General features: G+C 39.6%; 1 protein-coding gene across 1 annotated transcript; it reads left to right on the top strand.

Moving 5' to 3' along the window:
• Positions 1 to 752: 752 nt before the first annotated feature.
• PDZD7 (PDZ domain containing 7) lies at positions 753 to 23,340 on the top strand. Its single transcript, XM_032225633.1, has 16 exons — positions 753 to 877; positions 2,143 to 2,283; positions 3,089 to 3,263; positions 6,351 to 6,527; positions 7,637 to 7,784; positions 8,208 to 8,268; positions 9,034 to 9,501; positions 9,836 to 10,031; positions 10,546 to 10,630; positions 12,084 to 12,359; positions 13,820 to 13,911; positions 14,921 to 15,024; positions 16,683 to 16,754; positions 17,327 to 17,952; positions 19,343 to 19,465; positions 22,920 to 23,340. The coding sequence occupies exons 1-16, from the start codon at positions 802 to 804 to the stop codon at positions 23,064 to 23,066; spliced, it is 2,967 nt and encodes a 988-aa protein (XP_032081524.1). The 5' UTR covers positions 753 to 801; the 3' UTR covers positions 23,067 to 23,340.
• Positions 23,341 to 23,904: the final 564 nt, after the last annotated feature.

Below are 23,904 nucleotides of genomic sequence, written 5' to 3'. Positions count from 1 at the left end.
TCTTAAAAGATTTTCTCAACACTGAAAAGATTTATTCTTTCCTAAAAGATTTAAAAAGATGAAGGATTTCTTGTTGACTAGACTTCCAAAATGGCATAAAATGGAGTGGTTATTTTAGCCTAAAAACAGATTTATTTTCCTGATTCCAAACAATATAATCATATTTCTTCACACTTCATATCCAAGATGGTTCAGTGTAATTTCTTCCAAATTGTCCTTGTAGATATATTTCCAATCTCAATCTGAGATTTTTTAAGTAGAGCAGTATATCAATGTTTGTAAGTATAAGCACACACACACATGTTTAATTATATATTTGTTAATATAGCACAACTGTATGGAAGAAAGAGCAAATCACAATCAAGCACTCTGAGAAGCAAGATGTTTTATCTAGATCCTCCATTTTAAAGATAAGAACATTTTCTATATTTTTTGTATTTGTATTTTCATACAATTTTCATCAGCAAAATGAACTCTCACGCTCAATAGCAAGATGAATTGGAATATGTTCAACAACTTTTTCATCTGAAGAAAACAACCAAAGAGGCCAAAATCTAACTCTGTCAGCCTTCATGAGGAAAACGGACTCGTCTATCACCCAAAACAAGGCGTGCTTCTTCAAAAGATCTGTAGCATCAGATGGCTTGAAAGTCTCTCCATGAGCAACCAAAGTCTGATCTTGCCATGGCTAACCTTTCTAATTCCTTCCCGAAGGACTTTTTTTACCCTGCTCATTCTCAGGACTCTAGCAGTGACATCAGCACAGCTAACCTCCTCTTGCTGAGCAGGCAGAATCGTCTTATGAATGGGAATAATCCAAACTTCCACCCATCATCACCTATGGGAAGAGTTATTCTTATCAACACACCACTAGAAGGTACTTTTGGGATGAACAGGGGAGACCATAGTGCACAGATGGCATTTCTCATATCTGAAGCTCTGGTTTCTGATGTAGTCTATGAATGTTCAGCAAAGATTAAAATCAAGTTTGGCAATATTATTAGCAGCTTGTCTTCAAAGTTTAGTATCCTTTTGAATGAATGAATGAATGAATGAATGAATGAATGAATGAATGAATGAATGAGCGAGCTAGAAGGGACCTTGGAGATCTTCTAGTTCAGCTCCCTGCTCAAACAGGAGAACCCATACAATTTCAGATAAGTGACTGTCTAGTCTCTTAAAAACACCCAGTCATGTTTTTAATGGGTAACATGAAAAAATCTGCCAGTTCTAATAGAAAAGAAAAAATATGTATGAAGGAACCACTGCTAAGTCTCCCTAGATACTTTGGTAATCAAGAAACAGATTAAGACCAACTTTATAGAAAGAGAGAGATGTGATAGTTAGAGATAGATGATGGATGGATGGATGGATGGATGGATGGATGGATGGATGGATGGGTGGGTGGGTGGGTGGGTGGGTGGGTGGATGGATGGATGGATGGATGGATAGATAGATATAGATAGATAGATAGATAGATAGATAGATAGATAGATAGATAGATAGATAGATAGATAGATAGATAGATAACCAATTTGGTGTAGTGGTTAAAGCACCAGGCTAAAATGTTCTATGAGTTCAAGTCCCACCTTAGCCATGAAAACAGCGACTTTGGATCAGTCACTCTCTCTCTCTCTCTCTCTTAGCCCAACTCACCTCACAGGGCTATTTGTGGGTGGGGGGAGACAGAAGTGTTGGATGTGTTCACTTCCTTGAGTATTTATAAAAATTATAAAGGTGGGGTATATTTTTAATTGTAAAACTATTTCAGGATTTAGACCAAATCTATGGTACCCATGAGGAGAGCTCAGGGGGTTGATCTTATTCAGCAGCCATGGAGTCTTGATTATTCACTTTTTAAGTAACTTGCCTGAAATTTATAACACAGTCTGCGGCCTTTGGCTCCAGCATATTTCATCACTATTACTCTTAAAACTGGTATGACATTTTGAAAAAAAGGCTGATCTGCATATACAGTAGTTCCGAAAGATGTCTAAACATTTCTCTTGATCTTCTGTCTATGGAGTTAAGATTGTGTTTTGGATGCAAGATTAAGCATCCACTGGGCATGCCAGCATATTGAGCTTTTTTTGAAGCTATACCTTCATTACTACAGTATTTTGTTTTATATTTCCTTCACAGCTAACAGTGATGAGAGTGATGTTATCAATGCCATTACAGTGGAGAAGAGCAAAGAAGGGAAGCTGGGTTTCAGTGTGCGTGGAGGCTCTGAACATGGCCTAGGTATTTTTGTCAGCAAGGTGGAGGAAGGCAGCAGTGCAGGTCAGTAGAAAGGCTTCAACCCAGGGGTGAAATCCAGCAGGTTCTGACAGGTTCTGGAGAACCAGTAGCGGGAATTTTGAGTAGTTCGGAAAACTGGCAAATGTCACCTCTGACTGGCCCCAGAGTGGGGTGGGAATGGAAATTTTGCAGTATGCTTCCCTTGTCATGCCCATCAAGCCACACCCACAGAACCGGTAATTAAAAAAATGAATTTCACCACTGCTTCAACCTCCCCAGACTCAAGCACAGGCAATAATCTGCTTATAAATTATTAATATAAATATATATTCTGGGTTCAATGCTAGTCACTTCTACTCCAGTATGTGTGTCTGGATATTGTAACCAAAAAAATACTGGCACTGAAGGGTACTCAGATATTTTTCTTTCTCTATCATATTGCTAAATCTGATATTTTAGAATGTTTTTACTGATGTTCTGGAAAATATGATAATATGTCAGGATTCACCTACTTGCTTATGACTATTGTGAACAACCAGCATTTTGATAATGTAAAGACAAAAAGTTATTATGTATTTCAAAACACTTGGAAAGAAGCCTACAGTTTGACTATATTTATCCATATAGTACAAAAAAGAGATAACCCAAAACAGTAATATTTGGGTAAAATGCTATGTGCCCTGCAATATACTATATATGAATGGATAATAATTCAAAGTTCTAATCAATTTTGATGTTAACAAGCTGCTGTAGTTGGGCTCTTTGTTGTTGCAGTAGTTCTTTAATTTTAGTAAGCTCAGAAAAAGGCAATCAATGAAGCTGAGCATTCTCTTCTTAATAAAAACAGAACAAGCTGGACTTTGTGTTGGAGATAAAATTACAGAGGTGAACAGTGTGAGCTTGGAGAACATTACAATGGGAAGTGCCATCAAGGTCCTGACAGGGAATAACAGGCTGCGAATGGTTGTGAGACGTATGGGCAAAGTGCCAGGGATAAAGTTTTCCAAAGAAAAGACTACATGGTAAGTTGAACTGCCATGATCAATGTATACCCATTGTTGTCAACCATGGATAACCCAAAAATCACAATTGTACTGACTCAGACAAATATACTGGCTTCAGGAGAGCAGTGACCAAGGGATCAGGTTTCCTAAGATGCAGGGAAATGCTATTAAAGTGAACTATGATAGGGAACCAGAGAGGGAAAGGTCAAAAGGATGTGAGGTTATTGGGGTTAAACTTCCTCTTCCAAAATATAATTACTTTAAAACTATGGTTAAAGGGGAGCTTCATTTGTATAATATGAAGATAGGATACAAAGATTATATAAGAACCACGATGGCACAGTGGTTAGGATGCAGTACTGCAGGTTACTTCTGCTGACTGCCGACTGACTGCAATTTGGCAGTTCAAATCTCACCAGGCTCAAAGTTGACTCAGCCTTCCATCCTTCTGAGGTAGGCAAAATAAGGACCCAGATTGTTGGGGGCAATAGGCTGATTCTGTAAACCACTTAGAGAGGGCTGTAAAGCTCTATGTGGGATAAGGGAGAACTACCTAATTTAATAAAGGAAAAAAGAGAATTGATGAAAGAAGATAAATCATGCTCTCTGAGATCTGGCTGAAAAAAATTGAGTCCATTGGAACTCACAGCAGCATACAAACACTGCCCAAGTAATCCGTCCGTTTGGATACTAACTTCTTTAGCTTTAGCAAGGCAGGTGTGTTGCATATCTGAAGACCATGCCTTGGGAATTGATAAGCTTGGGTTAAAAAAACACACACCTGTGATGAGAATATTAGGAAAGGGGAAATCCAGGCCAGAATGAATTACTTGATGACATTTTATTTAAAATCATTTCCATCTATTATCAGCTCTGAAAATTCTCTGCGGCACGTAAACTTGAATACAATGCCCCATTTAATAGAAGATTATGACACAAAATGAGACGTGATGTCAGTACCAGATATCAGGCAGTTAATATTTGATAGGGTTTGATAGGTAATTTGAAATGCAGTGTTATTTAATATTGGGCAATACAGACAATTGAGATGCATTGGTGTATTACAGTAGTTTTTGAACTTCCTGACTCCAGAGGAAATTTAGAGTCTCAATATCTATGCCATAAAACCAAGAGAGTTCACAGAACTGCCATGGAACACTCCGCTCATCCTGATCTGTGTTTTAGCCTTATTCTTTCTCAGCTGTGTATTTAGAATTGGCTCTGACAATGGATACATTTTTGCCCTGATCACACTTGAATAATGTCTTGCAATAATAGCTAGTATGTAAGCTCATTTAATAGGTAAAAGGCAAATGGTTTGTGATAACATGCAACTGACAAAAATAGCATGTGTATAGTAGAAGTCTTTAAATTCATTTGTAATGTAAAAACAATTGTAGGAAAATTAGAAATCAAATTAGTGTTCAAAACACTTTAAATTCAAAACACAAAACAATATTGCATTTGAACATCTGAAGATATTTATTTGTATTGAAGAGAGAATATTTCCAGATGAGCAATTTATCATTCATTTCTGCATTAATAATTTATATTATTATTCAGTCATCACTGAAGAAATAAATCACTAATAAGGAGGGGGTTTACTTTGCCACAACAATTTACTACAGTTCACTAATGCAGAAATGCTCTTGGCTACTGCTACTGCTCCTCATATGCTAGTACAACCTTCCCAAGTCTGGATACTGTTCAGATGTGACTATCTTCTACAATACGGTTGATGAATTCTAGGAATTGAAATGGGAACTGAAGTCCATACTTCACCAACTGGGGGAAAGCCTGCTGTCATTTGGTAATGGCTCCAACTACAGGTCAGCCTAGTGGAAAGGTTTTCATTCAGCAAAACAATTTTATTTACAATATAGAGGTAGTTCTCGACTTATGACCACAATTGAGCTCAAAATCTTTGTTGCTGGGACACTGCCACTGTCACAAATATGAGTCAGTTGCCAAGCATCTGAATTTTGAGTATGTGACCAGGGGCATGCTGTAACGGTCATAAGGTGCAAAATGGTCATAAATCATTTTTTCATTGCTGTCATGATTTCAAATCATTACTAAATGAACTGTTGTAAGTCCAGGATACCTGTAAGACATATTTTAAGTTATTCATATTACAAAGACATTTTAAGGGTTCTGTTTTTCTTAAAAGTTATGTTTCTTTCCCTTTCGTCCAAATTCCACTCTACCCTTTCTTCCAACCTGTAAGATCTTTTACTTTCTATCCATTGCTAAATATCCCTTTACCAAGTGCTGATTTTACTTAGACCTATTGCTGCTCACCTCATGGGAAAGTTTTCTTAACTTCAGTTAGCTTGGCAAGCTGTGAGGATGTTTCTTTGCCCTTTGTAAGGATGAGGCTGCAGTCATGCTCTGTTTCCTCCCCTTCATATTTGGATTCGTGCCAATATGTTGATGAGTCACATCTTCAAAGTCACTGGAAGTCATTAGGTTGTGTCACCATGTAAATTTAAAAAATACTGTAAATACAAATAAATTAAACCATAGGTATTCCCTTCCTGCTCTGGTTTTATACATACAGAAATACAGGAACATTTCTCCCTGCAATGCTCCCCCTGCCTCCTTTTTCTGCCATGCACAGATCCAGAGCCCTCAGTGACTGAATGACTGCTGTTTGGTTTCTCCATCTGCAGGCAATTGTCGAAAGAGCAGAATATAGATTTTCTGAGGGCACCAGAGTATCATTAAGCACCAGTCCCACAATCTAATAGGGAGAAGTTGATTTTTGAAATAAGCTTCTTCTGGAATTCTAGAAGTTTGAAGGTGCAAATATATCTGGAAAACAGACACTCTCTTTAAAAGTGTAGATCCAGATGTGTTGAGTGGCATTGCTTATATGAGTAGGAGAGGGGGAGTCACATATGCCAAAAAGGGACTGTTTATAAAGCTTGAGGGCCACAGCCAGATATGCTCATGCATTTTGATCAGCCATGATTGAAAATAGTATCCACTTCCGTGAAGCTGGAATGCGTTATCTATCAAAATGGTGAAAGGGCAGTTTGCAAGCCTCTCTAAAGACTTCATCTGCTTAGGAGAAATTCTTCCCTAATTCTTTACCTCTCACAGGGTTGACGTGGTAAACAGGCGTTTGATTGTGGAGAGGAGTGGCTCAAGTCCCTCAGATACCAGCTCTGAGATAGGAAGGCGACACATCGTCCATCTCTATACTACGTCTGATGATTATTGCTTGGGTTTTAATATCCGTGGCGGGAAGGAGTATGGTCTTGGCATCTATGTCTCCAAGTGAGTCTTGCTCTTCCTAGAGCCTTCTGCTCTTGAATGCTTCAGATCCTGATAACATCTGGACTTAGATTCAAATTTCACTTTAACTGTGATGTTTCCTTTTCAGGGAAGTAAATTGCCTGTTGCAAGTACCCAAGATCTAGATTGGTTAGTTAGAGGCTGAATTGAATTCAAACTCTGTTTAGCTTCAGTGGAAATGTTCTGTCTTTGCAAATAGTAAGCATGCTGGGGGATGATCTAAATTGGACTTCAGAGAGAACAAAATATTTAAAACCTGATCATGACTGCTATTGCAATTACAGATTTGGGCTAAGGCTTCTCCCACCCCTCCACCCCTTATAATTAACTTAGAATATAAACCACTCTTTAGGTGAGGGTAGAAAAGTTAGATAATTATGATAATCAGTTTAATCGCTTAATCCATAATAATATATCTTCAGCATTAGCACAGGCCACCCTAACCCCATAAAGCTTTATCCCTTGGTCTTCTTTCAGCCCAATTTCTTCAAGAGGAACTGTATGTTCTTTTGGTTTACTAATCACATCCTCATGGTCAGGGATGGGAAGACACATCTATAAGCACATAGCTCAAAGTCTGATACAATTTGGTATCTAATCATATTCAGCACTGTATAAGCTTGAATTTTATTTATCCAAATCTTCTACCATTAACTTAAAGCATGTCATTGTCTGCACAATAAAATATTGAATATTAGGAAATTTATCAGAAATAAATGTTTGCAGGCTGTTATGTAGCTTTCCACAACCTATATGCTCAGCAGATATGCTGAATTACAACTCACATTATTCCTAATTATTTATAGTGTGAGATTTCAGTCATTGTCCAATATATCTAGACTGAAAAACAGTTGTTTATTGAATACTGACACAAAGATTGGTGCAATGCTATGAGAAAGCCGGAAGAAAACCTGACCTACGGGAACTTTCCTTCCCATTTTTAACATAGACATTTTATTTCTTTTTGTTACTCTCTCTCCCATTCTTAAAATGTACCATTTTCTTCTGCTCCTACCTTGTTTGCTCAGGAAAAGCCTGATCTTTCTTTCAAATGCCCACCTTGTGCTTGTTCGATGTTGTATCATTCCCAGAGTGGATCCTGGCGGGCTGGCTGAGCAACATGGGATCAAAGTTGGTGACCAAGTCCTTGCAGCCAATGGAATCAAGTTTGATAACATCAGCCATAGCAGGGCAGTGGAAGTGCTAAAAGGGCAGACCCACATCATGTTGACCATTAAGGTGAGGCTGGTGTCTTCCCAAGTAAAAAAAAAATAGTAAGGGGTATTAATTATTATCCAAATTATATCCTGTTCTCAAGACTGCCATTGTTATTAAAGAAATGATAGTTGCTAGGAGGAGATAGAACTTCTTCAGTTCTGGGTAAGTGAAGACCAACCATCTCACTCAACCAAGCTTTCTAGTATGCCTTCCTGACTCCAAACGTCTAAATTTCTTTTGGCAAGTAATTCTCTCCTTCAGTTGCTCTGGGACTTAGAATTTCAAACATAGCAGATCCAATTTCTTCTAGAAAAGGACCTAACCATAGAGCAAGCATTTATCAGTGTTTCTCCACTTAGTTGGTTTCTTAAGTTTTCACACATTGTTTTGCAGGCAGCAAAAGATCCCATGACATATTGCATCTTTTCTTTCCCTCACTTCTAGGAAACAGGGAGATTCCCGGCATACAAGGAAATGGTGGCTGAGTACTGCTGGCTCAACAGATGTAAGGCATCTTTTCTGGAGAGGCTGTTGCTTTGTTAAGGAAAAATAAGGGATGCAAATCAATCTGCAAATTGATTTCATTCTTGGATTTCAGAAAATATTATTTTGCTCTCCTACCTTTGTACATAAATGGTACCACATTAAGAAACACACATGAACCAAGAACAGATGTTGTGTTTGCACATACAGATATTTATGGTGGCCAGCTATCACATCTCAGTAGGTTCTTTAACCTAAAGACATCCTTGGAATATCAAGGATCAATGAATCAGTGGGTATCATTGTTTATTTTTATTCTTATGTTATGGTTTTTATCCTAACACTAAATCTGTCTCTGTGATTGAGGCAATATACAAACTGAATAGATAGATAGATAGATAGATAGATAGATAGATAGATAGATAGATAGATGATAGATAGATGATAGATAGATGATAGATAGATGATAGATAGATGATAGATAGATGATAGATAGATGATAGATAGATGATAGATAGATAATAATAGTTATTTAAATCAAAATATTCCACAATACCATGTAGATATCAATGGCACTAACATAACATCCTGAATGCAGAAGTAATAATGGCAATATTTGCATTATCTGGAAAAATAATGTTTTTTTCCTTATGCAAAATATAGCACCTTGAGTGCTGAGAAAACCAAACCAATGAAATACATGAAATATGTACACAATGTGCAACAGCTATTCATTGGTTGTATATTGAAATCCTCCTAACAGCTAACTTCTACTTTCTCTTTGCAGTGACCAATGGCCAGTTGCAGCAGCTATCCCAAACCTCTGAATCCAGCTCATCCATGTCATCCTATTCCTCAGGGACCCCCTTAAGCTCTATGAATGGCCTATCTATGGCCCCAGTTTCCAGCTCAGTTGAAAGCTGTATGGTTGATGTTGGCATCTCCACAGAGTTGCCAATTCAGAGCCATTTGTCACAGAGGGCAGAGACCGCTATGCAGACAGAACCATTGCCTGATGGGGCCTTCTTTTCAAGCAGCCTGACCTCAGAGACCCAGAGGATTGTGCAGCCCATGAAAATCCTAAAAGACACCGCCATTCGCACAGAAAGCCTCAAAGAGTCTTTTCACCTAAGGAAGCACCAGCCATTTGTTAGCAAGGAAATCACAGAGCCATCCCCCAAAATGGCTCTTCTTCTAGCGCTCAGCCATCCACGTCAGCCCATTAAGCGATCACAGAGCTATCTGACCATCTGTGGTATGTGTCACTAAACCATTATGTCTACCTCTATTTTATATTTACAGATTATTTGTAAGGCAACACCACATAAACATTCAATTACTTTTTTTGGCTCTATTACTAATTTCTTATATTCTCTCTGTCTCTCTCTCTCTGTCTCTCTCTGTCTGTCTGTCTGTCTCTCCCTCCCTCCCTCCTCTCTCTCACACACAATTTTTCTGAACACCTTTCAAAATTGTAGCTATAATACTTTGTTGAAATAATAGTGCCTTGAGGGCTTTGGAGGCAAGGTTCAGATTTAATGTTCTTCCTATAGTTGTGATTTGATTGCCTGGATTTCCCCCCCCCCCAGAGGAAAAGCATCAAAGAAAGAAAGGGAAGTTGGTACCATCAGAGAAGAAAGTCACCCTCCAGCGCTCCAAAACCCTGATGAACCTTTTCTTTAAGAGCACCCGACTAGGGAGGCCAAGCTCAACAACTGGATCCCTGGAATCACAGAGGAAGTCCAAATTACCTGCACAATCCGAAGGGGAGAAAGGTAATAAAAAGTGAGATTTTTAAACAAATAGCCAAGGGTAGGGAGCTCTTCAGATCATAGGCTGTACGAAACCTTGAGGATTTTCAGGGTTCAGTTTTCAGTTTCCAAATTTTCTAAAGAGCTAAAGTAAGCATTGGAGACTTTGGATCAATAGATCCTTGGTATACAAACAGACTGTCAATCGTGTCTGGAGAAAGGTACTAAAATCCTATTCAAATATTTTTCATTTAACTCATGCAAACATTAGAAAAGGTATCTTGACAAATTGTACCCTGGCATAATAACATTGCTTTCCTTGGATTTCTGATGCAATTGGTGGCAGTAAAAAATTCAGATTTACATGCATCATTTGGAAAAAGAATGCAAAATGAGAGACCAAATGCTCCTGAGTAGCATTTCTCAAATTTGGCAACTTGAAGAGGGAGAATTCTGGGAAATGAAGTTCACACCTCTTCAAGTTGTCAAGGTTGAGATACTCTGTCCAGAAGCTTGCTCAGAATTAACTGCACTCCAATGGTTACTAGGTCTGAGCTGCAAAAATCTGGGCAACTAGATTTCTCCAAGGATTCAGAAAACACTATTGGCTATATGAATTTCATGGACTGTCAAGTACTATGATATAGAGCAGTGGGTCTCAACCTTCCTAATGCCGCGACCCTTTAATACAGTTGTGGTGACCCCCAACCATAAAATTATTTTATGTTTTCTGTATTATTATTTTTTAATATGTGTTTTCCGACCCCTGTGAAAGGGTTGTTTGACCCCCAAAGGGGTCCTGGCCCACAGGTTGAGAACCACTGATATAGAGCCATAGTCAGTGGTGGGTTCCTATCAGTTCAGACCGGTTCGGCCAAACCAGTAGTAGCTTGGCGGCCTGGATCACTGGAACCGGCAGAGTCCTCCATGCCTCCGAACTGATTCTCCCGGTGGCCCCACTGGCGGTGCCATCTTTTTTTTCCTTCTGCGCATGTGCAGAGCAATTTTAGTTGTACTGCACATGTGCGCACAGCATACGCCACGCCCCTGAGCGAACCGGCGGTAGTCTCTGCCAGAACCCATCCCTGGACATGGTGGTGCAGTTGTTGAAATGCAGTACTCCAAGGGTAATTCACTGCTCACTCCAGGAGTTCGATACTGAGCGGCTCAAGGTTGGCTCAGCCTTCCATTTCTGAGGTAGGTAAAAAGAGGACCCAGATTGTTGGAGGCACTATGCTGACTCTGTAAACCACTTAGAGAGGGTTGTAAAGCATTGTAAAATGGTATATAAGTCTAGGTGCTATTGCTATATAGTGCAGTATAGTAGTTCTGTATCAATCTCTGCTCATCCACTTTCTTCATTAGATTCATAATCTCTTTGGTCTTTCTTCCACTATCCTTAACCTACAGTTAACATTATCCAGCAATTTGTGAGCCGGACTCTGAAACGGGGTAAATGAGCAGGAATTCAGCATGTGCTTTACGTAGTGTTAATATATGTGCTTGAAAGTGTGTAATGCATGGTGCAAATTCAACATTTGTTATTTATTTTCTTAAAGCATTTAGACCTTGTCTTTCCATAATCATTAAGGGAAGGGCAGAATATAAATTAAACTAATCTCTATACCAAAGCATATACTAACAATTTATTACATGAGAATTTGGGGATCTAAGGTCACACTTGTTATAATTTCATTAGTTTGCATACTATATTTGTTCATCTTCCATGACAAGACTTGTCATTGTTGTGTTTTTTCTACAATAGACAAATACAGATTTTCCTCTGGTAGCTGAATCATTATAAGTAACCCTTACTGGAGGATATTCCAGAAGGGCTTCACAATTTAGATGAGCTTTGCAATTGTCCTGAATCTTTCACAAAATTTTGTAAAAGCACAGGAAGTACATTAGTGTCCTGATTTTCCCCCCCCTCCCCCATGTTGGCTTGCAAAACTGAAATGGCATCATTCCATCCTACATCAGTATCCATATCCTGTGCTCTGATAATATTTCATGAGTGAATTTTTTGTGAGAGGGTTATTGGAAATTGCATGCAGACATCTGGCAGCTTATTCAGACATAAAAGAGCATGTGTGTGACTTGTAGCTATGCACTTCCAAGTTTGAGCAGGGCCAACATGTTTGGTTCAGTGCTGATAAAATGTATCCTCCTTGGCTTTCTTTGGTCACCCTCTCCAGAAAAAGGCCGGTCCTTCATGTCTCTGAGCTCCAAGGGATCTGACAAACACAGTGGCAGTGAGCCCAGCAAAATTATCGACAGCCACCTGCTGCTCATTGAGGTCATGGCCAGGAAGCTGCTGATGGAAGATGAAGTGGCAGCTGTATTGCGACACTGCAGCCGAGTAAGGAGAGTCCCTCATGCACACCAAGGGATTTTGATTTAAATATCCTCTAATTGTGCTGAACTACCACCATTGTAAAATTTTAACTCAATATTCTATTTTCTATATTTTCTTGTAGAACAGTATTAGTTGACTTGCTTTCTTGTACTTGAGATATTTCATCCTGAGCCCCCTGTTTTATAAATATACATCTATGCACATACAAACTTACATAGTGTGGGGATGCCTTACTTCAGTGGTTCCCAAACTTGGCAACTTGTGGACTTCAACTCCCAGAATTCTCCAGCCAGCAGAGTTGGAGAATTTTTTTATTTAAATTAAATAGTAAAAGAAAAAGAACAAAACAAACATACAGAAAATTATGATGCAAATACATTCATTCTAAAGAAAAAAAGGCAACACATAAAAAGTATTTCTTTAAAGTGAAAAAGAAAGAAAATATATTGCTTTAACAGTTAACATATTGAATAAATATAAATATTATTCATATATATATATGTATGTATGTATGTATGTATGTATATGTATATGTATATGTATATATGTTTATACAATATACTTACATAACTATCCACTTTTAACTTGTATTTTGTATAAATGAGTTCCATATTTCATTATACTCACCTGTACGAAGTCTGTCTATAGGCAATCCACTTATACCGTAGGTGGCAAGTGTAATCAGTTTTTCCATTCGCTAATAAATGTGGCCACATTTTTATTCCCAAAGCTGTGATATATTAGTGTTTTGGGCATAGTTAAGGCATGGAGAACCCATTTATGTTGTCAAATTCCATATAATAGGTATGTAATTCAAGAGAATATTCTTAGAAAGAAATAACTTTTATTCAGATTAGCAAGCCTGCCAATCAAATGGCAGTATTGATGTTCACCAGGTTAAACTAGCTTTCCACAATCTTGTTCCCTCCATGGAAGATTCCAGAATTCCCGGCCTAATTTGACCTTTAAGCAAACACATGGGATGAGGGATCCGGTGGGAGGAATTTCATTTAAACTGCTGGTATCTCCCATTTCTCATCATCTATAGAACAGCCATTAGAGGGAGCTTTGAACCAATGCACATAGAAATTTATGTCCAGAGTACTGGTAGGAAGTTATTGGAAGACATTAGTTTTCAAAATTCATAAAACATGGAAGAGAATGAGGGGGGGGGGAAACAACTCTATGCAATTCTATATTTAATGCTGCTTGATCTCTATTAATAGAATTAATGTTGTCCCCTTAAAATGCCTGTGGGAATTCTATATTCCCTGAATTCTTGAAGTCAAAATATTGAATAGGGAGAATAAGTCTTAAGTGACACAGGTGGCCATGACATGAGTGATAGGGAAACCAAAATGATTGTGGAGTGGGGAGTGGGCTGTTCACACAATTCCCAAACCAGAATAACCAAATAAAGCATCTATTCTATATTGGACTTTGATCATTTTTCTCTCCAAAAGTATATCCGAGAAGGTGGAGTAGAAGACCTGGTGAGGCCACTGCTGGCGATTCTTGACCGTCCTGAGAAGTTATTGCTTCTCCGAGACATCAGGTAAGAATAAGATCGGGCCTCCAGAGCAGTTTAACAGTTTTGGAATGGCTCAGAGAGACCCAGGTTTGAGATCCGTTCCAGCCACAGAGCTCACAAGGTAACTTTGAGGCAGCTGTTCCTTCTCAGCTAAATATAACTCACCAGGATGGTTGCCCTGAGAGTAAAATGAGAGAAAGCCCTGCGTTGAACTTCCTGAGGAGAAACGGGGTATATATTATAAATAAATTTCGTACATACACACACAAACACACACACAAACACACACACACACATACACACACACACACACACATAAAGGACATGTTTAGGATGCATCTATTGCTGTGATTCTTTCAGCAATTTAATAGACTTCCCCAAGCAGCTATCTTCTCAATGTGTTGACTACAATGCCTGCACAAAGCTTATACAAAGCTTGCAGACATTATCTTAGGCAACATGACCCTTACTGCTGTAGGTAATGGAATCAGAGGTGGTATTCAGCCAGTTCTGACCGATTCTGGCGAACCAGTAGCAGAAATTTTGAGTAGTTCGGAGACTGGCAAATACAGCCTCTGGTTGTCCCCACCCCCCCCAATCTATTCTTTGCCTCCCAAGTCCCAGCTGATCAGCTGGGTCTTCTTTTGTTGCCCTGCACAGGAGAATGGAGCTGGAAAGCAGGTTAGTGGGGTGGGGAGGAAATTGAGATTTTATAGTACTTTTCCCAGGAGTGGGGAAGGAATGTGGATTTTGTAGTCTCCTTCCCGCAGGAGTGGGGAAGAAATGGGGATTTTGCAGTATCCTTCAACTGCCACATCCACCAAGCCACGCCCACAGAACTGGTAGTAAAAAAATTTGAATCCCACCACTTAATGGAATCTGTAATCTTATATATCACGATTATGAAATTATGATGGAATAATGTTATATGTGGGCTCCTTAAAATTGTGGTTATGTTCGCCCTTAGAAACACCTATATAACGTACTCATGAGCTGCATTATAATGATCCAAGATTTTCCTCCTTTTTTTCAGAAATGTGATTGCCTCTACAGATCTTGGCCGCTTTGACAGTATGGTTGTGCCCCTGGAAATGGAAGCCTATGATGCACTCAAGAGCAGAACAGGCGAAGAAGTTTGTAAGAATTGTGTTTATCATCTCCCAGGGTTTATTTGTATTGTGCATTGGCTGGATTTCAGGATTATCTACTTTAGGATATATGCCTTTTTTTAAAAAGTTGAAATCTTATAAAAAGAATTCTCTGGATGGATGGCAACACTTAAAAAAAATTGAAAACAGCCAAATAAACACATTGATCAAAGATAGCACAAAAATAAAATAAAATGTACAGATAGGCATGGTGGAAAAGATTCCTTCACATAAAGGTTTGTGACCAGGAAAAGAACATTTCAATTTGTTTAGCCATTTAAAAAAAACAGGTAAAGAAAATAAAAATCTCAACTCAGTTGCTATTTCTTACAAAGCACCATGGTGTTCACATTATTGCCTTTTCAAATCTGAGTACATACAATGATGTATAGACCTTTGTTTCAGCCAATTTCAAATCTGTAACATCTTTGCTTGAGAAATAAAAGCTGGTCCTCAACTTACAACCACAATTGGGGCAGAAGGAAAGAGCTTTCTGCCAAAGGAGGACAGGCAACCCTTCTCTGTGAATGGAAGGAAACTCCTGTGCTGGGCTGGAGAAACAAAGCCCAGATCTTTGGAATCTGGGCTTCATTTCTCTACCCCGGTGCAGGAGTTCACCTCCCACCTATGCATAAAAGGGAACTTCTGGGGCAGGTTGCAGAAAATAAACTTGGCTCTCAAAATCCTAGCTTTGTTTTTGCAGCCCAGTGAAGAATTTCTGCCCTCTGTAGATGAGGGAAATCCTTTGGCAACAGCTTGCAACCTTCCCTGCCAGTTTCCCTATTGATTTTCTGGAAAAGGTGGCAGAGAAGATTGCAAATTATCTTCTCATGAACATAAGCTGCTTGGCAACCAGTTATACATGCAAACAACTGCCAAGCCCCCAGATCACATTCACATGTGTGTGTGCGTACACGTGTGTGTGTAACTTTTTACTCTTTTCCAAACTGTAATTTACTTGTAATTTGCTGTAACTCATAAAGCAATCTGCCATAATTCAAGGACTACCTGTAGTGCAAACAAGACCACAGGTGTTTTCAAAGAGGAGACCAAAAAAGGAAAGATGGCAGTTACAACTGGGTGACTAAAGCCCTTAACTTTTTTTTTTAATCCCTCATTGCAGACATTTCTGGCAAGATCTGTTTTATGAGAAAGACTGCCATGTCATAGAAGGCCCTCTTCAGTCTGGATTGGCAGTGCAGCCACGAGCCTTTTGCCTACATGAGGCAAAGAAGAAAACAGTGTCCATCTTTTATTCCCTGTGTAAAAGTCAATCAAATTAGCATTGAATGTCTCTTTAACAGTTTCACAGCACAACAACTCAAGGAGTTTTAACACTCCTGCTGGCCTTCAGGATCTATATCTGCTGCATTTGCTTCTCTCCTTCATCTATGAAAAATGGGAACATGCTTCTCTTCTTTTCCTTCCCTGCAGATGTGGTTCCCTTTTGGATAAACAATTGTAATATCAAGCCAAGTCTATATAGAATGGTGATCAAAGACAGTGAAAGTTTAATTTTCACTCTTCAACCACTGCCATAGTTGGAACTTGAGGGGCTTTAGTACTGGATCTAGTTAATATTGAATGGGGAGTACCTATAAGCACATTTTGAAATGCTTAGTGCTCTTTTTTTCTCCATGTCTACAGTGAGATCACCTGCCCTCCGCCCAGCACAACATGAAATACCCCCAAAGAGACATCTTATCACGCCAGTGCCTGGTGAGTTTTTATTCTACTTCCTGTCCACCCTCCTGTCCTTCAAGAGGGTTTGCCTATAGTGGTAACATAAGAGTTTGAATTATAGATTTGAAGAAAATTATGCAGATGTAATATATGTCCACAAGTTTAAATGTGCACATTTCATCTCAGACACTGCATTTCTCCTATGCAGGAGAATATTTTTTAATAATTGGATTTATAAAATAAAAAGGAAGATGGGAGATCTGAACAATGTGACTCTGCCACTTAACAATAATTCAAAGAACAATTAATTTGACAGAAATAATGTTGAATGGAAGTATTATTGGTATATCTGGTATAAGCTAGCAATATTACCTACCAAATAAGTCACAAGGGAGGTGATCTGAAATTGATTAGTTAGGGGAAAACTAACACACACACACACGGCAACATGTTCACGTGTCCAATATCTGGAGCCAATTTTTCACTCCAAGACCTACACAACAGAAACGCTCAAGCAGCAGATACTGGACATGTTCCCTTCTGTAATTTTCATAATACTGAGAGAAAAAGGAAATAATAATTCTTTTACCTTGTGAATCTGGTTACAGATTTCAGGGGTAGTTTTCTTCTGAAACCAGTGATGGCCAACAAGGCAAATGGGGAAGAAGAACACAAGGATGAGCTGAAGGATGCCATGGAAAGGCTGCAGCTCTCTCCCAGACATGGACAGACTCAACCTCAGAGCTATACTCCTCTTGCTGATGTGCCAGTGGATTCCTATATTCCCAACACGGTCTCTTCCTCAGTGGCCAGTGGCAAAGAACCCCATTGGAGTCTAACTAAACGTACAAAATCCTCTACGAGCTCCCTACACACTGTATCCTCTCAAGTGCAATCCCTGGAGCATGGAGATGGACAACCTGGCAGAGAGAGGCCTCCTTCTTCAAAATCAAGCCATAGACAAGCTGTAGCATGGGGACCACATGGGGAAATCTTGCCTGCCAGCGATACCCTCTATTCTGTTATTAATCGACCACGCAGAGCTAGGCCCCTGCTCTCACAGCTCTTCAAGGAAACATCAGCTACTAGCAAGGTAAAGCAAGCAGAAATGGGAGATGAGATCCCAGAGAACCTGCTCCAAAATGGCCCCAGTGACAAGGAGGAGGAGGAATATCAACTGGTGACTGTCAGCCTATCCAAGAACAAGCAATCTCTGGGTAAGCAGAGCTCTCTAAACTGAAATGGAGAGAAACAGACCTATTGCTAATTACATTTGGTGTCATGGTTAGGTAGCAAATTGTGAGTTATTACACTGGTAACAATTGCATTTGTTCTTACTTTTCAGTGACGTCTCTGCTTTTCTGCCTCATATACCAAAATAACTTGGGCAATACTTCTTTAGTAGTCAAAGATGGATCATGGGGAAAAATGAACGGGAAAGAAAAGGAAAGAATGAAAGTAGAGTGAAAGTAGAACAGCTTCAGGGAGAGAAAGTATGACTCTTCTGATGAGAAATATAATCAAATATATGGGAAGTGGATGTAATGAAAGGCAATGTGGAGATGTTTATGGAATTATGGAAGGGAAGGAAGGAATGGAATTGAACAATGACTGCTCACTGTGAGGAATGCATTATGATAGAAGTTAAATAAAGTAAATGTGCACCTTTCCATACAGACATGATGCTGTGTGGATTGATAATCCAAAAGATTTTCAGCAAATGTTAGACTGTATGAAGCAATGAGTACTGTAGAACTGAAAATGAATGTATCACAGATCAGCTAGTCTAAAACGAACAATTGTAAGCTATGACCAAAGGTGAAAAACCAGAACAAGTAGATAAAGTCTGATGATGCTATGTGTGTAAGGGTGCTTGGGCCCACTTGCAGAAATAAGAGTTGAGTATAGCAGAAAAAGCAAAAGTGGAACATAGTGAGTATGGGTTACTGAAGAAGTATGATAAACAAGAATAGGGCCAAAAATGAATGGGTACTGAATGATTATGGACTGAATGCAAAAGTGAGACTCAAGTACAAGAGAACTTTGAGTTGGTCTTATAAAGAGGATGAATTAGGATTGATTTGGGGAAAATGTATGAAGAGTGAATAAGATGAAAGCAAATAGAAAACTGAGGAAGCATAATTGGATGGAGTTTATGAGATCATGAAGAAGAGAAAGAGGTATGAATATAGTAAAAGTAAGGTTAGTGTACCAGAGTAGAAGGTTATGGAGAAGTATACTAAATGGTGTAGATGTCAATTAGATTGCACTTGTCAAACACATTGGAAGAAATTAGATTGCCATTTGCTGATTAATACAGACTCCTTTAAACTACACATCTCTCTGCCCTTGACAGCTCTCTCATAAGGAAACAGAGTCTGACCTGAGTAGTACATGAGACTACCAGGAAATCCCAGGTCAGAATAGGAGGTTAAAAAAACATCCTGGAAGAAGACAATTACAAACTATTTCCATATTGTTGCAAAAAAATCTATGCAGGCTTGTTGGTCAAGTCAACAGTAGCCAAGTTTAATGTGCAGGATGCTTACCCTTAAGACTGGTGTGATTTTATCTTTGAGATGGATTTGCGGAAGCTCAAACATGCCACCACTTCCTAAATACTCACAGCACTGTCTTGTTTCCCAGGCATCAGCATTTCAGGAGGAATAGAATCCAGATTGCAGCCAATGGTGAAGATAGAGAAAATATTTCCTGGGGGAGCAGCATCGCTGAGCGGAGAACTGGAGGTAGCTGAAACAGTAGGGAGGGGAAAATGGGGATCTGTCATTACTACTAGATGGACAAATAGGTCAAATGCTCCTTGTTTCTTTCTTCAGCAGCTTAATCAAATGCTCTAAAACCATGATCAACTTATCCCATTGCTGCAGTCACCTGTTTTATATAATCTGAGTGAGCCATCACTCAGGTATAAGTCTCGCACAGATTTTAGTAGTTATATTTTTAACCATCTACTTGTGAATTGACAGTAATAACTTGAGTTTCTCCAAGTGTTGCATAGTTCATTTTCTTTCAAAAGAATTTTTATCAATTAAACTGCATAAATTTACTTCAGAAACTCTGTAGGAAAGGGATCAATTTAGTACAGTTTAAAGCGACTCTAGAACTTGCCATTTTTATTTTGGATTATTCAGTCTGGGTTGATTTCCATATTGTAATCACAACAAAAATGGACCATCCAGACCACGGTTGTCAAATTTGATCGCATCACATGATGTATTGTGACCAGTGGTGGGATTCAAATATTTTTACTACTGGTTCTGTGAGCATGGCTTGGTGGGCGTGGCAAGGGAAGGATACTGTAAAATTCCCACCCCACTCCAGGGGAAGGTTACTGCCAAATCCTCACTTCCTCCCAATCAGCTGGGACTCGGGAGGCAGAGAATAGATGCGGGCGGGGCCAGTCAGAGGTGGTATTTACTGGTTCTCCGAACTACTCAAAATTTCAACTACCGGTTCTCCAGAACTGGTCAGAACCTGCTGAATATCACCTCTGATCGTGACGTTTTTTGCCTTCGCAGAGCTGGGGTGGGCATGGCCTGCATATGACGCATCCAGCCCACAGGCCACCAGTTCGACACCCCTGATCCAGACTATCCCTGACCTGGAGAATGAGCATGAAGATAATCACAATGTGAACAAACTTTATGCAGAAGCAGATTCAGATTTGAAGGACTGAAGAGGACAATTGACCATCTTCCCTCCTTCTTTTGACCGCATTGAAGACTTTGCCATTCTTTCATACCACAGCCTGGCCCATTTTGTTCATTTAAACTGATTCCTACCCTACACGAAACAAACTTCATTGTGCTTTGTAACTAAAGGCCTAGCAACATACACACCCCATTGTGCCATTCCCTCATAGTTCAAGGCACTGTTCAACATTTCCCAAGGCCTCTGTAATGAAGCTGGGGGTTGACAAAGAGCCATTGTGGGCTTTGGCCAGCTAGCCCGCCCACCAGGCTGCTCTAATTAGATTTTCCTCTTTGGAGGCCTCTTTTCTTTAGGGGTTACAGGTTTGGTTTATGCTGATTTGGATTAAAGCCCCAAATGGCCTTAGGTTGCTAGGGCTGATGAGAATGGGAGTGACAGGTAAAAACACAAGTGAAACCCCTTTGCAGTTCAAAAATTTCACTAGCATCCAGACTTTCTAACTTATTAACAGGAACTAGTCAATATGGTCATGTAATGCTACTATTTTAGTGGCTTTACAGGTATCCAGTCTGTTCCTGAATCCAATTTCAAACCTTGGCATCCTTTTTTCAAGCCTCTAGCAGTGATGGCTAACCTTTTTTGTGCCATGCCCAAAGCGCATGCACGTGAAACCCCCAAATGCGAGCGCACCCTGCACATGGGCCCCCTGTGCATGTGCCCCATCCCTCGTGCTCATATTTGGCTTCCAGATAGGTACAGGAGGCTTTCCAGGCCCAAAATGGGGTGTGCGGAGTCCATGCACATATGCACAAACTCCCAAAATACAATGCAAGTGCCCCCACATGTGTCCCAGCCCTGTACATGTATGTGCGTGTCCCTGCATGCACCCTGCCCCCCGCGCATGCATGGTAGAGACCCGAAGACTAGCTGGCCCGAGGGAGATGCGCCTGCATGCGCAGTGGAGCTGGGCTGGAACAACAGCTGGCATGCCCACAGAGTGCTCTGCGTGCCACCTGTGGCACAGGTTCGCCATCACGGCTCTAGCATTTGTGAGCAGATCCCTCCTTCTTTTGTCAGCAGTACAGAAAAGGGCTGGAGGCACTTCCTGCAGCTTTCCTCTTGCTTTAGATTGTAAATGCTGATCACGTTATTCTGTGAATTCAGACTTGCAGCTGAATGGTTTTGAGTTTTGAGCTGGTGAAGGCCCGTATATAACAGGACTTTGCCAACTTCCAAGAATCCTTAATCCTGTTGTCTTTTCTGCTTGCTATGGAAATAATATAAATATAAAGAAACTTATGGAAATTAAGACTAAGACAAACCTTTAATTTCCCATCCCAAAGGTGCTTTTTCAAGAGGCAACTGGACTTTCTGGTTTTTCTTCGTTTCACTTCTCATCCAGATGTTTCGCTCTCATTTGTATGAGAAATGTCTTCAAAGAAAAAACAAAAAGTCAGTTGCCTCTTGGAAAAGAACCTTTGGGACATTCATGGCTTGGATGACTGAGAATCTCCATAGACCTTTAATTTCCTACTTATTTACCTGCAGTTGAAGTGAGGGTATGGATTAGGAGTTGAGAACAGGTTAGAAGATCCAATTCGGGATCTTTTTTGGTGACCCAGCGATGCCAATTTATATTGATCTAATTTAAGGGTCTGCTTGACCCATTTCTATACCATTGAAATATTTAAAATATTTTTCTCCCAATCAGTGGGAGGCATTTTTAAAAATCCTTTATGAAAGATGTAGTGTTCCACTTGGGAATTTAAAAAGCCAACAACATTGGAGGACAATCCATCTGTTATGAAAATGACATGCAGAAGAGTTATGATCTGTTACCTACTTAAAATATTGCAGAAACTCAGGATAATAGGGAGCCTTCAAAGCGTTACTGAAAATAAGTGTATATGTGCTAAAGGTATCTGTCTTTGAATTTGCTATGGAAATACTGGAAGGTTCAGAAATGCTATCAGTACTATTGAACTATTCACTAATATTAGTGTTTCAAAATTCCCACATACATATCCAATATATACGTATAGCTATTTCTTGGCTTGTGACCACAATCGAGTCCAAACTTTTGGCTGCTAAGCAAGGTGGTTGAGTGAGTTGTACCCCATTTTACAACCTTTTTTGCCATAGTTATTAAACAAATCACTGCAGTGAATCATGCGGTCATTAGCAAATTTGGCTTCCCCCATTGGCTTTGCTTGTTAGAAACCAACTGGGAAGGTTACAAATGATGATCCCATGACCCCAGGATAGTGCAAATGTTTTACATACATGTCAGTTGCCAAGCGCCTAAATTTTGATCACATGACCATAGAGATGCTACAATGGTTGTAAGTGTGAAAATTGGTCATAAGTCTCTTTTTCAGTGCTGCTGTAACTTCAAATAATCATTAAACAAATGGTTGTAAGTAAAGGACTACCGGTAATCAGCAATGATACATCAAATCTGAAAAGGGTAGAGTTGTAATTTGCTGTGATTTTGCCATTTTTTAAATTTATTTTCTTTGTTTTTGCTAGGCTGGCTATGAACTGGTTGCAATAGAGGGGGAGAGTCTACAGAATGTAACACACCAGCGAGCTGTGGAAATAATCCGCCAAGCTTACCGCAACAAAGCTAAGGAGCCCATGGAGATTGTGGTGAAGGTGCCGAAGAAACTCAAATAAATGTTGCAAATCAGGCAGTCAATGCTGAAGAACGTGGTCAGCTCATAAATCAGAGAGTGCTGCAATGCAACTGTTAATGAAGAATCCGTTTAACTATACCTGCTTATTGTTCAGAAAGATATGGTACCCGGGAAACCAGCTGCTAGCAGAGTTACTAAACTATCTGCCCCTCAACAAGCTTTCAGGCTTAATGGAGCAAGTAATAGTTTCCCAGTTCTGGAGAGGCCTGTTTGGAACAGGACCAGGCAAGATCAAAGATCACATTGCCCACGTCAAGCAACAAGTATTGTTTCCAAAACTACAGTTAGCTTGAAGATTCTCACTTGAATCTCCTTAAATCCATTATTGAGTGAATAACAAACTGGCAGTGATCCCCAGGAAAACAAAGAGGTAGTTCAATGTTTTGCATCCGGCCTCAAAGCCACTTTCAGTGATTGCAAAAAAATGCAAGTCAGCAAGGAACTCAGACTAAAAAAAATTAAATCTCTGCTTTTGTGGTGTTCTCTAAAAGCCAGAGCCAACAGTATCTTAAAGATCGTGTTGGTTATCAACTAACTAAGAAGATTAACTAAAGAATATTGTTATAATTTTCTTATTCCGGTGCTGAAGTAACTATTGGAGATCAACACTGGCTGATTTCAAGGTCAATATTTTTCATATAGAACAATTGTCAGCTGTTTACAAAATGCCGCCACCAGCCAGAGTGGAAGACAAAAAAAATGCAATATTGGTAGAAGTTCATTTAGACCAGGGGTGTCCAAACTTGGGAACTTTAAGCCTTGTGGACCTCAATTCCCAGAATTGAAGTCCATAAGTCTTAAAGTTCCCAAGTTTGGAC

The sequence above is a fragment of the Thamnophis elegans genome, chromosome 10 (genome assembly GCF_009769535.1).
Source record: "Thamnophis elegans isolate rThaEle1 chromosome 10, rThaEle1.pri, whole genome shotgun sequence".
NCBI classification, from domain to species: domain Eukaryota; kingdom Metazoa; phylum Chordata; class Lepidosauria; order Squamata; family Colubridae; genus Thamnophis; species Thamnophis elegans.
The sequence above is the reverse complement of the archived record's forward strand: the minus strand, read 5'-3'. Positions and strand labels throughout refer to the sequence as shown.